The sequence below is a fragment of the Venturia canescens genome, chromosome 1 (genome assembly GCF_019457755.1).
Source record: "Venturia canescens isolate UGA chromosome 1, ASM1945775v1, whole genome shotgun sequence".
Taxonomy (NCBI): Eukaryota; Metazoa; Arthropoda; class Insecta; order Hymenoptera; family Ichneumonidae; genus Venturia; species Venturia canescens.
The window spans coordinates 6,337,702-6,353,505 of NC_057421.1; the positions used below are offsets into that span (position 1 = coordinate 6,337,702).

General features: G+C 45.6%; 1 protein-coding gene across 16 annotated transcripts in view; it reads right to left on the minus strand.

Moving 5' to 3' along the window:
* Positions 1–15,804, minus strand: part of fru (fruitless) — a 56,951-nt gene that overhangs the window by 15,644 nt on the left and 25,503 nt on the right. For 4 of the 16 annotated variants that reach the window (XM_043433058.1, XM_043433057.1, XM_043433055.1 and 1 more), the window contains exon 6: positions 13,947–14,627. The exons of 8 other annotated variants lie outside the window; for them this stretch is intronic. In XM_043433058.1, coding sequence (XP_043288993.1) covers positions 14,122–14,627 — 506 coding nt within the window. In that variant the 3' untranslated portion in view covers positions 13,947–14,121. Of the gene's footprint in view, positions 1–4,025; positions 7,675–9,953; positions 13,912–13,946; positions 14,628–15,804 lie in introns of those variants that run through there. 4 more of the 16 variants (XM_043433061.1, XM_043433071.1, XM_043433069.1 and 1 more) reach the window with 3 other exon arrangements.

Consider the following 15,804-nt stretch of genomic DNA (forward strand, 5'->3'; position numbering starts at 1 on the left):
AATTTTTTCCTCGTTTTCGTGTGTCTCATTTGTTTTCTAGTTGAACAATGTACAGAGGGAGCGGGGTGCGGCTGTCACTCAACGGAAGGAGGTGGAAGTGGGGGGTGGAATTCGGGGATCGAGCTTCGTCGCTTGGTCGGAACAAAGGAGATGCGCTGCGACACGAGCATTCGAACCGAAACGCCAATCACGTGCTCTTTTTTTTATTTATTCCCTACATATTCAGCTAAGCCTATATCCCTAGGTAACACCTACGCCTATGTTAAATACACTCGTAATGTTCTCTTGCACAGCCATAGTTTTCATTCTCGGCAAATTTAGCGCGTTACTAGCTCCGCCACCACGCGTATCACATCGACCGCTCGTCTCTTAACTCTCTCATTGTTTTCTCTTTCTCTTCTCCTTTGCTCTACCGCTCCCCCCGGCTCCTCCTTTCTTTTCCTCCGCGCTGAAGTCTACGCTACTTCGACCTCCCCCCCTCCTCTCGTGCTTACGCTGCTCTTGTCACGACGCGTTAACCCCGCCCCCTGCTCTCGCGCCAAACTTCTTGGCAGTTGAGGCGGACGCGAGCGCCTGATTTTTTGTCTTTCACACTCAAATGAAACACGTCGCGCTCCCGCTCGCCACTTCTGTTCGTCGTCCTTGTCTACACACACCGCTCTCTCCGCTCACTCTCACTCTCTCTCTCTCTCAACCATATTTTTTTCACACGCTTCTCACACTTCTCACATCAATCCCAAGATGGCCTTATAATCATACATCACAACGAAGCTGCACGAAGATTAAAAAAGGGTATTTATTAAAAAAGGTAAACTCAACGTGACCGTTGAATGATAACCTCCCCGCTCCGTTACTATCGCAATATATTGCACGATTCGTTTATTTCCCATTTGTTTTTCCTCCTCCTCTCTCTTCCCCCCCCCCTTTTTTTCGTTTTCTTTTAAATTATCTTTTATTATCGATTCTTTAAATTCTTCTCATTTTCAATAAGGTGTTAGCACCAATCTATTATATCACAATTTTCCACTCCACACCACGCGCTTGTAAATATATAAATACCTATATTGTAATAGTTATAGTAGTAGTAGTGGTATTAGTAGTCGTAATTGGAGTAGTAGTCGTAGCAATAGTAGCGGTAGTATTAGTAATAGTAAATAGTAGTGGTAGTAAGAAGTACAAGTAGTAGTTGTAGTAGTAGAAGTATGTTTTTGTTTTTCAAAAATGTTATTCGAGAGTTTTCTTCGAATCGAGCTGGCAGCTTGCCTCAACAACGAATGGCTTGTTTTTGGGATATTTATTTCCTTTGTTTTCCGTTACTTTCGAACTTTTCGCGGTGTGTGTATCGACGGTTTCGTGGTATGTGTAAAGTGTTCTTGGAAAAAATAACCTCAAAAATCAGCGTTGATCGGTTGGTTCGGATGTTGGTGAAAATGATTGTTCGAGTGTGTGTATTTTTATTTCCATTTTTGAAACTTTGTGGATGAAGTTGGAAGGAAAATTCTGCGTTGTAAATTCCGTGAATAACGGTCGAAGCCTGCGAACACGCTCGGGCAGAGCGTGTTGATTTTCGACGAACTACGAGTGGCTTCAAGGGCCCGAGTCAAGTGGGTTCAGCCGAGGCGGTTTGAGTTTCGAAAAAACTGTGTACGTTTCAGCAATTGCTTATCTTGTGCGATACTTTTTAGTCTTTCGTGTCACACGAACAGTGCGGAACTACTTTACCGGGGGATGAATAAGTGAGAAATTTTCGTTGCTGGGAAGGATTTCGAGAAGCGTGAAATTTGGGGGGTTTTGAAGCGGGCTTTTACAACGACGAGAGTGCAGACGACACGATGGAGAAATATTTATTTTTCTTCTCAACTCAATTTCTTCAGTACTCTAAAAAGGATCGAGAAATCCGAATTTTTCCATTTCCGGTCGTTCCTCCAATCATTTCCGATGTACCGACAGCTCCCCGCGATCAAAATGATTGTAATTGAATAATGGATAAGAACAGAAAATAATTTGAGCCTCAAAAATTTGACGAGTCGTACGTACGTACGGAGCCGATAAGAAATAATAATAATAATAATAATAAAAAAAAAAAAAAAAAAAAAAAAAAAAAAAAAAAAAAGTAATTAACGAAAACAGCGAGGAGGATCGGGCGCAATGGGCCAAATCAGTGTTTCTCGATAACAGATCGAAATTGAAATTCCGTCAGTACTTGGAAGTCGATAAGGGAGGATATATGACGGTTGTTCAATGCAGAGGCTTTTCATCTGTCGTGTTTTAGCCGAGAAAGTCGATTATCCCCCGAGGATCAAATAGCAGGAGGGAAACGGAGAAGGAGGGTCGTGAAGCCACTGCGACCGACGTCGACCGGACGTGTGTACCGCATTCGCCCTCTTTTTCCATCCCGTTCGAGCCCCGCCTGCTGATGCATGTCCAAAAGGCGATATAACGCGGAACGTTTGACGGTGTGTGCGAGGATTTGCTTTGGTAAGAGGCGAAGAGGTGGGCACGGCGGGCGGGGGGGAGGCGAACGTTTCGCGGTCGTCGATCAACCGAGCGAGCGCGTTTTGCGGACAATTCCAGAAATTGAAAGTGCTCGGGATGCTACTACCGTTTCGGTATATATAACGTTAGGCAATATTGAGCCAAATGCATCTCAAAAACCCTTTATCCAGGCGACCACCCTCTCTCATCCCTGCCTATGAACCCGGTGACGGTGAACCGAACTTCCCGCGCTTTGACGTTGATATTAATCGTCATATAACGGTTCGTGTACTATCCCTTGGCGTCGTGTCACTTTCTGGGTATATCTATCATGCACATGATCTACGCATCGTTCCCGATGCATTGCACAGCCCAGGGGCGAGAACCAGAGATTCCTCTCCCCTTGACCACTCTCTATAGCATTTTTTCTCCTCAATTTTCCCCGCGGACTTGTATCCTTTTATTTTTCCCATGTCTGTTAAACCTGCCAGCCACCCCCCCCCCCCCCCCGCGGTCCCTTCTTTCAAGTATTTCTCGTAAAACAAAAAATGACTCCGTGTCTGTGTGCCTTGGTGCGTGTGGCTGTGTTTTTTTTGTGCACGTGTTTATGAGACGCGGGAGTAAAGCGATGCGTATATAGTAGAACGGAAAAATAAAAACAGAAGAAATCACGACGGTGCTATTTGGTACGATCAGAGGGAGAGAGAAAGAGAAGAAGAAACAGAAGAGCGAGAGAGAGAGAGAGAGAGAGAGACGGAAATAAAAACAGAGAGGACAGAACGAGAGGGGAAGAGGAAACGAACGCGGTACAGAAACGGAAAATGGAAGGGAAGAAATGCACATTACCTTTCCGGAATAATAGTGACGCGTAGGCTTACGGGATCGTCAAAATAAAAATAAACCCCAAGGACGATGAAGTAGAGGACGGACAGTCGCCGTCCATGCGAAGATAAATGTTATACCAAATTAATAACAATAACAATAATTATTAATATAATGATAATTATAATAATCATATCAATATCAATAATAATAATAATAATAGCAATAATAGCAATAATAATAATAATAATAATAATCGTTATAATATTTCGTTCAGCGGGGCCTTAGGCCTGCGATGCACCTTGACATTCGATACAAATAATATATTTTATATACACACACGCACTACAATAAATGTGTGTATATTTTCCATGGATGATAAATAAATAATAATTTTTTTTTCTCATATATTTGTTTTTTCTTCTCCTCGTTTATCGGTGTACTGCGCGCACAACGGTTTTCGGTCAATAAATCACGTTGAACAGTAAATAACATATTGTATATATTATATAAAATCATAAAACGGTAAAACAAAAAAAAAAAAATAAAATAAAATCAAATAAATTATCCAATATATTATTATTCATAATAATTTGCGTAATATATTAATGTTTGCTTTTTTCCTCTGAATTAAATATTATTAAATAATGTAGGTATTGTGTTTTTGTCGTTTTTTTTTGTGTTTTTTCTTCTCCCCCCCCCCCCCCCCTCCCCCCGCCCTTCCCGCCCATTCAGCTTTTAACCATGCAAAGTGCCCCCGCTAATATTGTTATCTCGTGTGGTTTCGTTTAGTCGCTGTGTTATTCGAATTGACGATTTTCCCCTTGGAACTTGGCCCCCCCCGATCGGAGAAGGGGAATAAAAATAACGAAGCGATTGAAAAAAAAAAAAAAAACGAAAAAATAAAAAAAAGAGAGAGATAGATCGATTATAATATCAATAATGATCACATGTTTTCAACGGTTTGGCTCTCTGAACATCTAGCGGACTTGATTTTAGTGTTTCGTACGTGTCTCTCTGTGTGTTTTTATTCGTGTTAGCAAATTCCGTGTCGCTCGCTCGTATCCGTGAGAAAATCTTTATCCTTTCGTTTTCCCCTTCAGCATCGTCCCTGTTCGATTATTTTTTCATAAAATTCGTGTCGCGCTGGTGTTTAGAGTTGGAACGCCATTGGAATATGCAACGAGGGTGTAACGGAAGGGGAGAAAAACGAAGAAAAGGAAAGAAGAAAAAAGTGGGGAAAAGTAGATGCTAATCGAACAAATGGACTGCAATGAAATCGAACGCTCAAACGCGCAGGGACACGCTCGTCGGGATCGTCCGGTTTATCGAATCTCATGTTTCCTCTGGTACGAGTGTCTGCCTCTGTGTGTGTGTCTGTGTGTGTGTGTGTGTGTATGCTTTAAACGTAACTAAATATCCAACCATTGTATGTGGCATAGAATAACAATATTGTAATTTATAAAATATATAGTTGTATAAATGATCCGACAAAGAAGATAATCCTTATTCGCCATTGCCCTATACGCGTTAAGTCCCGAATCGTGGAATGTCTCTCTCTCCCCAATTTTCCACTATTTTATTCAGCGTTTTTGCACAGCGGAAAAGCGACGTGCAACGTTCACTTTTATCGGTTAAATTGCGCAGATCGCAAACGACGCTGCTCTATAAAAACAACAAAACGTGCTCATCTCTCTTTCGAGTCCCTCCTCCTCTCTCGCCCCTCTCAAATGGTCAAGTGTCGTCTTAGTATCAGAGCTGCGAGGCGCCTGTGTGTGCACCGTTTTAAAATGACGAAATCCTTCATAATATTTGTAATAATAATAATAATAATAATAATATTAATAATAAAATAATAATGATAAAAACATAAGAAAACGGCAAATAAAAGATAAAAATAAACAACAAATAATAAATTCCCAAAGATCCCCTGAATATGGTTCTATAACTGTTCACCCTATATATCTGTGTTTTATCTTTACAAACGTTGAATAGGATAGAAAATTCGTTGTAAATCGATCGTACATTTGGTATGAGAGTATGTAATTTGTGTGTCCGTGTACGTGTACGTGGCTGTTTATTTCGTATCGGCTCCCGAAAATCTCTCAAAGCATTCGACTATTTCGTACGCACCCAAAGCACACGTGGATTTTGGGCTTCTCCTTTGCAAGTGAAGCCCACGTTGGTTCGTAGCGCGAGTATCGGTCTGTCCCCCCGTAACGTCTCAGTGTCGTGAAGTCGTAATAACTTTCGTAGTGTTTTATACGCTTTATTGTTTCGCTCATTTTGTTTTTTGTTTTTTGTTTTTTTTTGTTTCTCCTCGCTTTTTCGTGTTTTCTCGAATGTCAATAGATTTAGAATGCGCGCAACAATAATCGAGCTTAAAAGTGCTTGTTGTTGTTGTTGATGTAGTTTTGTGGCTGTTGTTAAGTATCTATTAATGAAAAAATTGATTGATATTGCTATTAATGATTCTTGAAGAATGTTAATACAATTTATAATCTAATATGAAGATCCAACTATACACTTTCAACAAGTTCACTGCCTCACCCTGTATATCGAATGAAAAGTTTCAACTCCCGCCTTAAAATTTTGCTTCTATTTCACTCTCTCGCTCGCTCGTTTTCTCTCTCTCTCTCTCTCTCTCTCTCATTCTCTCGTTCTCTTGCTCTCCAATTCGTTAAATCGTAATTATTCAATAATTATTAGTTTAATTAATATTCGGCTGAAATCGACCGACGCCATTCAATAGCGAACTAGATACGGGAGATATTGGCACCACGTTTGCTCCCACTTTGATGCATTAATTTCATCTAAATTTTCATCTCTTATTATTCCCATTACAACGCGCTCCGATATTTCGAGAGCGAAAAAGCACCATTATTTAATAAACACCTCGAGCTTTTGAAGTGCGCACGACGAGTGGAACGCGCGCGGCGTTCCTTCGCGTTCTCGAGGCTTCCCCATTACCTTAGTATCGAGATAATCTCTTTTCCATTATTCTTTCCTTCGTAACTCTCTTGTTTAGTCTAAATAAAGTCCCGGCCGGCGGCGGCCTCGTCGCGATCTCATCGCCGAACGAGTGAACAAATGATCGCTTTTAAAATCTCCAAATTCTCGCTTTACACGGGCGAGCCCGTGACTATCGATATTATCGCTAGAACCGTACCGGCTCTGGACGTGTCATTCTTGCCCACGCGACTGTTTCTCTCTCTCTCTCTCTCTCTTCCTCGATCCCTCAGCACGATTTGGTCACTGTGTACAGGACGACGCGTTACGAGAATAATTCTCAATCCTGAGTGCGAGTTGCGTGACTCAGCTGGAGCATAGCCCTGTCGTTGCACATTCTCTTAAGCATATGTATCATAGCAAATCATTAGTATTCGATAGTGACTCGACAAATTTGACAGAAAAATGTGTAAAAGGGTTAATATTTTGACACGATGCGCAACGCAGCCATTTCCGTTGGCAGAGCTACTCGCAGACCGTCACGCACACATTGATGAGAGAAGAACTTATGAAAATACGTGAGACGCAGCAGACGCATTCTCGTATCGATTCGCGCGCGCAGTTGGAAGAGCCTCGTAGAGTTCTACCAATCCGCAATTCAGCTTGGCCCGTGTGTACGCATGACGTACGTTTTTGAAAGTTTCTTTCCTCCTACCGTTCGCTCGTCTCTGAGTAATATTCGTCGTGTGTCGTCGTTGTTATTATTGTTGTTTGTTTGTTTGTTTGTCGTCGATCTAAACAGTGTCGATGTCGCGTTAGAGTAGAACGGAGACGATTGAATCTACGAGATTTGGTGAGTTGAGAACAAGTGGTTGAAAAATACGGAGTACCGAAGCTGTTCCGTAGTCGCGGATGAATCGAACGGTCCGATACGATGTTGCGGTACGTCACTATTCTTCGTAATATCGTCATAGTCGGCGATAGCTATCGCCGCCGTATCGCTATTATAATTGTTGTTGTTGTTGTTGTTGTGGTTGTTGTGGTTGTTGTTGTTGTTTCTGTTATAATAATGAATATTAATATTATTAACGTTGGTAGCGCGCGCGCGCTGCACGCACGCACGCACGCTAGCTTATGAGAGCGTGTTCATCGTGTCGTTATTTGTCGCGGATAGGGCCAACGAACCGGCCATGAAATCGTTCAGATCGATCTTTCTTGCCTCGGGATGTTTGAATTTAAAGTGCGTACGAAGATTGTCGCTACGAGTGTAGGTGGCACGACACAGAGGACACTCAAACCTGCCGGGGAAGTGGACGTGGTAGTGGTTCCTGATGTGCGTCACGACCTTGCCGCACAGCTTGCACCTGTGAAGGTTGCAGCCGCCTGGCACCCGGTCAAAGGTCAGCCGCATGTGCCAGGCTTTTGAACCTGCAACATCAACACAAGACAAGTCACTAAACTGATCTGCTTCCCGCGAGCCCCCGCACCCCCACCCCTAATTAAACAACCGCACCCTCCTCCTCCTCCTCCTCCTCTGGAGGCATCGTCCACCGGCCCGGGCCGCATACGACCTTAATAATTTATTTACTCATTCACGCATTTCCATTCGCCCTCGCCCTTTCTCACAATTTTCACGGCTCTTCTTTGCGCGATTTTCTTTCGCAACTGACCAGCGATGCCACTCTCAAATGGGCCCCCAATTTTAACGAGCGTTACGACGAATCGACCTCGAATTCCTCTACACCAACGGTCATGATGCATTTCAACAGTTTCATCGGCCTCTTCATCCCTTCGGAATGTACTATTTAACGGTGCTCTGTACAGAATCGTTGCCAAAGTGCATTCATTTTATTATGGAATACCGCAAGCCGAGCGAGCCTATTGGAAATTTCGAAAAATCCAATCCCGATGCTCTCTCATCGCGCATAAGTTAAACCCGCGCACCCCAAATACCTCGCTAGAAATATGCCTCATTTATATTTTGGTGGTTTTAAATACGCTCTTTTTTTATTATCGCTATTGTGCGCATTGATTTATGGGCTTCGAGCAAATAGCGCTATGGACGAGCGGTATCGAGGCGCCCCGGTCTCTCCCATTGCTCAATTACATTTGCAAACATTTTCAGATATATTTTCTTCCACCGGAACACGTGCATCCCTTTTTTATTCTCTATCGGCGACGAGACCGTTTTTTTTTGCGAGTGCAACGACTGCGACGCTGTCAAAGTTTTTTTTAAACTGCTCCCTCCCATCGTTACGACGGTCTTGAAATTCGCTCTCGAGAATTTTCGTCGCAGACGTTCCCTCCGTGAGGGCAACGGCGCTTCTCGCGTTACACAACAATCGTGCTCAACGAAAATATTATTTTGCGCGCAGGGCTTCGTGCCTCGGGCGCGATAAATTGCCGGGAATTTCATCGAGTATTAATGCCCGCCTCGACCGAACCAGAAACGCTATCAGAACTCCATTATTCCACGATTTATTTATATTCGAAGCCAAGAATTTCCGCATTTTTATACCACAAGCTCCGAATTGGTAATTGGATTATTCGCCTTGATCGAGTAGCCCCGATTGGGACGGATCAATCGTTACTTCTTCCAAATAGCTCCGCGCTCCACGCACATTTTCACCTCCAAATCCACCCATTCACAAGCATGTACACGTCCGCGTTCCCCCCATCGAATCAAGCCATTTTTCAATCGCTTTAAGAAACCTTTTCCAAGAGTCATTAAAAATTGGAATTTTCAACTCAGTTCTCACTCCACACCAATGATTCGTGAAATAAACAATTGCTCGACAACGACTGTCATTTTCGTCAATTCCGTTGAACTCGAGCCTTGCAGACTTCAGCTCCGTCCAACGAAACAGGATAGACAAGAAAATATTCGAAAGTAGAATTGAAAGTAAATCCGAAACTTTAACCAAAAAATAAAAAATCTCACGTTTTAAAAAACTTTGATTTCACGACCCTTGAGCATTGAAAATGGAATAGTAAAATATTGAAAAGTCGCGATTTCCAGTGTCGACGGTGGTTCCTCGGCGAACAATAACGAGCAGTTTCCGAGCGATAGAAAAACAACGCAATGGCTGATTCGACGTGCCTCAGGCAAGCTCGCATTCGAAAACGCACACACGCAATAAAGAAGACGAAAAGTGTTCCGAGTAACGTACATACATAAATCCGTGTATATTTATAGAGATAATTGGGAACGATGAAATAATACCTTTGGTTAGAGTGAGAATCCTCGGTTAGATATTCGATTAAAAGCCGAAGTAACGTATTCGTTAGACCCATCACGAGAGTGTTTATATATAAGTATATGGTGAGTGTCAGTTGCGTGTGATTATTGGTGAGAGCGAAATAGAGAGAGAAAGAGAGAGAGAGAGAGAGAGAGAGAGGGAGAGAGAGACATCCGAAAGTCGAGTTCCACATTGAGCAGGACAGGAGTGATTTTGGGCATGTAGTAATATAAATGAGAAAACGAATGCGTCGCGATGCGGATGTGAGACTCGAGTTCGTTGTTTCCCATACGAAGCGCGCGGTATTAAACAGTTTGTGCGTCAGAGGCACGATCCAGCAATGACTTATCCATTTAATATATTTTCCAAGAGCGAATGAAAAGGAATAAAAGTTAAGTGCGGATTGGAATCCGGAGATTTTTCAGTAAGCATCGCAGCCTTCGAGGATGCGGGATCGTAAATTCGTGGTGAAGTTTTACCAACGGTTGGAGCATTATTTATTTTCACAGCATTATTTATTTGTCACAGAAAGGTAAAGTACAAAAATATTACAAGTTACGATTGTCTTATCGGTAAACTAAGCTACTTGAGGGCGTGGTCATCGTTCTCGACGCGATCGTTTCAACAACGGGGGGGGGGGGGGGGGGGGAGGGAGCAGCGGTCGCTCGGAAACCGGCACGCTTCGGACGCTCTCCGAAACGGCCTTAACGAAAATGAGACTCCCACTCTCACGGTCATCATTGGATGGCACGGTGGAAGAGACGAGTGGACATTTTTCGAGAGCCTCGTGTGTCGAGGGGCGAATGGGATCGTGATTGGTTACCGATTACACGGGAGACGGGAGATTCTGTTTACAATGAAGATGAAGGAGAAAAAGGTGGGTGAAGGTTTAAAGGGTTTTCACGCGCCACGTGTTTCAGGCTTGGAAGATGAGATGGAAGTGCTTTGTTGAGGGATGTCGAAGCGTGAGATTATCCTATCGAAACGCCGTCGAGTTTTATGAGTTAACCAGTCTGGAACCGTGGCCATATCGGAATGCTTCTTCCACGATAAGTACATTCGTATACCGGGTGCGACGGAAGTGAGAGCGCGGAAGCCCCGGAGGGCGATTCGGATGGTTTTTAAGGGGGTTCTCGCTCGGACGAGCCGTGCGAGGTCAACCTGGCTGATTCAAGGACGACGGGAAAGCTCTCGCTGTCGGGGTCTGTCCGTTGATTCAGGCCGCGGGGCTCGAGCGAGACGACGACGCGTCGGTGGTCGAGGCAGAGGCGCCCGGAAGCGGTGCTGCGAACGTGTTTGCCTCCTCGGCCCTGCAACGGAACTCCCCTCGTCCGAGTCTCGAGGAGAGTCCCAGCATCTGAGCGGCGGCCTTAAACGTAGGCATTTTTACAGGAGTTGACCGACGAGCTCCCCCGAGCACATGTATTCAATGGAACAGCTCTTGTCTTTGAGCGGGAAGCTCGTGGGGCTCGCTCGTGCGGAAGAGAATATTCGAGGAAGCATTCATTCGGGTGTGCAACGCTCTTTTCTCTTCGCGTCGCCTCTCGAGCTTCGTAAGAAACTTTCTCGAGTGTTGAAATGCGTGAGCGCCGGCTATTTTCAAGTCTTTCGTTTCATCGGCTCCTGAACAAGAGGCTACCCCGTAAACGTTCCAACTACTGAATCCGAGGTGTTTGCGCAGGGAGCTGCAAAGTTGTGCGGAGAAAACAGGCTCGTTACCCGCGTCCGGTTTCAACGTAATTCATTTTTATGCTCCCGTTCCAGGATTCTGTCGTCTCGATTCACAGGCCTCATTTTTCCGAAGCTCATTTGTGCGTACGGTCAAAGATCCCGAGGACAAAATATTCTCGATTTGAAAATATCCTACACTCGTAAGACTCTTCTATTTCAGGAAAATCACCGTTATCGTTGTCAACGAAACTGTGCTGGAAGCATGCTCGAATGTCAGCGTTTTTTTTCATTACTTTCCCGATATTTATTTGCATCTCCGCGCGCATGTGTCTTCCGCCTGCTTCGCATAAATAAATAAACACAATGAAAAAACAATCATTCGAGAAAATTGTAGAGGATATTGTGTCTCGGGATATTTTGTCCTAGGAGGGCAAATCGATAACCGCATCGCCCCGATTCAACGATCCCCGCGCGTACGATCAAAGCGGTCTGTTACTCCGGAGTCCAGGGCGCGTTTGACCCTCGGTTCGAGCTTTTCGCTCGAGGGATCGAGCCCTTCGTAACGCACCAAGTCTGTGGCGCCATCGTGTGTGCGATTGTCGAACGCTTCCCTTTCTCACACGCACACAAACACGGTCACTGTGTGCGTCTGTCTCGATCTCAGTCCCCCGGCGCCCGGTTTCCCTTTGTCCGTGCCTCGTCGACGAAAGAATGTGCACAGAGCAAACGTTGGGAAATCTAAGAGACTGGGGGATCCGATCCCACTGCTCCTGATAGGTTTGTCCAGGCTTTGACTCGGGTGCCGAACGAAAAGGGCCGTTCCACCGAGTGGCGTAGGGAAAAGGTGCGCGCAGATGGCGGGGAACGCGTTTACGAGCGAGGGAAGGAGACACGGCGGGGGCTGAAGAGCGAGAGGAAATTCGACCATAAACCAGGGGTGGCGTGCCTGAGATTTGAGGTTTCGGAGCCTCGGTCCCCGCACCGAGCCGCGCATTTCAACGGGCTGGATTTTCGGGGGATGGATAGAAATATTTTTCGAAGTTTCAGCGTCAATGTTCCTTCGAATAAACAAGCTTTTCAACACTTTTCGTCGCTGCAGCGGCCGATAAGGCGTTTGAGAAATTCTTATGACGAGAACCGAAGATCAGGAAGATCCGGGAGAGTCGATGACTGGAAACGGAATTTTGTTGATCCAACGATACTCTCGTTTGGTCAAGATTCGCTTTGTCGAATCACTCACTTTGGTCGTACCTTGCAAAAGTGGCTCGAAAAAACATTTTTTTGTGTAAACTATCGATATTCGATCAAGGAATTATTTTGTGTTCATACAAAATATCTTGATCGACGTATTCGACGATTTTCTCTGATTCGGCCAACAAAATTTGAAACGTTTCAACCAAAATTTCGTTTTCAGTGCTGCTTTGATAGTTGCTCAGGGGAATTTTCATTCGTCAGGCGAATGATGCTGGTTCTTCGAAATTTTTCATGGTTTCTCGTTCTCTCGAGGTCACTGTGAATTAATATCGAAGCAGAGTGCACGCGCTGTTTTCACTAGGAATGAGATGAGAATTCTTTTGCATTTTCAGGAACGCATCTTTGAACGCGGATCGAAAATGGGGGGGGGGAACTTTGACGCCGCCGTTTGCAAAAACGAAACAAACGAAAATAACATTCGTGACGAATTTTTCATTCCACGCATCGATGGTGTAGACTGAAAAGCAGGGAATTGGAAAATAGCCGGAATCAAGAGAACCGGAGAATGACTGGAATCGTTGGAGAGTTTTTTCAGATCGGTTCGTCGGACTGGAGCCTGTGAACTTCGGTGTCGCAAGCCTCCCCAGTTCGTGCTCCTCCATCGGAATAGTATTTCGCCCGAATTTTGAGTTTCGACCGACCCCTGGATTTTTCTGCTCGAATTTATGTGCTCACTTGCACAAGTCGGAGCAGCCGGTACAAAGGCGAGTTCAAATACTCTCGCGGAATCCTCGTGCGTACGTATTTATACGTGCACACACGTACTCGCGTACATATTAATGTGTGGAGATGGAATGTGTATAAAAATGTAGCGAGAAGGATGACGTTTGGAGGAGGAATGGCTCGACTATGCCAAGAACGACGATGGTGCTAGAAGCTGGAGGGTTTTTCCGGACGTGACCTACTTTAGGGCGAGTCTCCGAGCGTTCGGTGTACACGTACGTATCGCGCTCGTTCGTTCGCTCCAAGCCCGCTGCTCCTCGACGACGTTTCTCTCTGGAACGAGGCCCTCCGCTCTATCTACGCTCTTTAGTTTCCGTTACATTCTTCCACGCCACGGTTAGCACACTGTTTTGATGACACATTCAGTTCTGCCACTGAACAAAGAAAAGATTCTCTTCGGAGCCGGATAAATAGTGCGAATAAGGGAGAAGAAGAGGAGATATTCGAGTTGAAAAAAACTCACGTACGGTTTACGAATGAAAAAAGGCCGGACGGCGTGAAAAGAGAGAAAAAATGTTGTAACGAGTATCGGAGTGCGATGGGAAAATGCTCTTTTATTCTTCACCGACATAAAGCACGAAGGCAAGTCTCGAGGGATCATTCTATCGGAGCGATAAAAATGAGAGGAGAGACTCACCGAATGAAATGCTTCCAAGTGCTCTTTCCTTCACAATTAGCTGAAATGTGTCGATCGATATGTTAAATTCCGAAAGATCCAATGACGAAAGGACGTTTATCGATTGTCCGGCTGCTCCGTAACTCACGAACGAGGATCCTACTGAAATTCCGTCGGACAATTAGCATCAGGCGGCGTTGAATACGTCGGAGGTTGGCCGAGCGGATTGGATCTCGCAGCAAAGTGTTGGACGCGCCGAAATTGAGAAAATCCGGTGAATCGACAAAGACGGGTGTGAAGAAAATAACGCGAAGAAAGGTCCTGACAAAATAAAAGCACGAAAAGAAAGGGAAAGAAGCGGAGTGTCGTCGGTTACTGATTGAAGCTCGGTGCGACATTCAAGAAGGAAAGCCCCGGATGCTTGCTCCGAATGTGAGCCTTGAGATTGTCGCTCCTGGTGAAAACGTTGTTGCAATACGGGCAGTGGCAATTTTGGGAGCGATGCGATCGAATGTGGTGCCATCGGTTGGTGACCCATTTGCCACAACGTAGACAGCTGTAAAGCTGAGCGCGACGGAAACCGTCGTCTGGCACACGGACGAACATGTCGTACTGATGGTGGGAAGAAGAGGAAGAGGAGGATGACGACGGAGGGTCCAAGGTGCTCGGTTCTCGCTCGTCGGCGTCATCGAGGCCGTGGCCAGTGCCGCGAGGCTCGAGGCAGCAGCCCCTTGCATCCGTTGGATGTTGGGGCGCGGGCAGGGCCAGAAGGCACGAGGCGGGCATCCAGCAGGGCAGCTGGAGCTCGGTCGGGGCAGCCTGACCTTCGGGGACAAACTCCTCCTCCTCTCTCTTCAGTGAGACACCAGTGGCCAACACTGTAACAGAGAGATAGAGAGAGACCGAAAGAGAGCGGCAGAAAGGACTGAAGATGAAGAAATTCATGATGGTGATGATGAAGATGAAGATGAAGAAGAAGAAGAAGAAGAAGAAGAGGGCTGCGCTCGCCGAAGGCGGCTCTTATTCTTTCCGCGTACAGGACGAGAGCGACACGTGTGCACACGGCAAAAGGAGGGCTCTCGATTCTACCCTCGTTCGTCCCCGCTTCCCGAGCCCGCGCCTCCTCCACCCTCCTCGGCCCTGCCTCGTGCAAACGCTGCAGCACCGAACAACGTTCACTCTCTCATCGCCATCGATCACCGCGCGCGCGAGAATGCTTTCGTACCGAGGAGAAAGGGGGGCTGCTCCGCTCGTGCGCGCATGACCATTCCACTCGAGGATCCTGTACGCACGAAGGGCTTGTTGCGTTTATTGCTAGGGAAAAAGCAGTGAGTGAGCCGCCAACTGCGGGAGGATGAATGAACGCGAGGACGAGCACGAGGGGAGGAAAAAACGAGGAAAAAAAAGGGAGGCCGATTCAACGCCTTGGAAAGGGGACCCGGATGGGGGGCTCGGTGAACGATGCACGTCTGCCGAGAGAGGTGTAAAAAACGTACAGGGACGACCCCCCACTCTCCGGTGAGCCTCTGCTCGTCCAACGAAACGAATCTAACTCGTTAAGTAATTGCGCGTTTCGAATTACAAAAAGCGTACGTCTCAACAGACGTTCAACTGTCCCGAGATTAATTTAACAGAATGGGTCTTGTTGCAGTTGACGGAAAATTCCTCCACCGCGGCCAGACATCCAATTTCAAAACAACTCTCTGCGAACATTGAAAAACCGACGGAAGCTCCGGCGCGTCACAGCCTCGAGGAAAACCTTCGGTACCAAGTTTTTCTGTTGTTTTGCAATCGATAACCTGTCCCTCTCGCTGTGAACTTTATTCGAACGAAACCAACACGCTACTCGCGATGTCATGGGACGGGAAATGCTTAACTGGCAATTACCTTCGGTGTTAAGGAAGATCATGCGATACTTGCGAATCGAAAAAGCGACTCAACTTTTTTTTCCTAATTATTCTAATTATGGGTCACTTTTTTATGAGATTTAGCCATTTTTAAGGAGGGTGGATCGCGACGATACAATGTTGCAGTGCTGAACCGTGTTAAAAATAT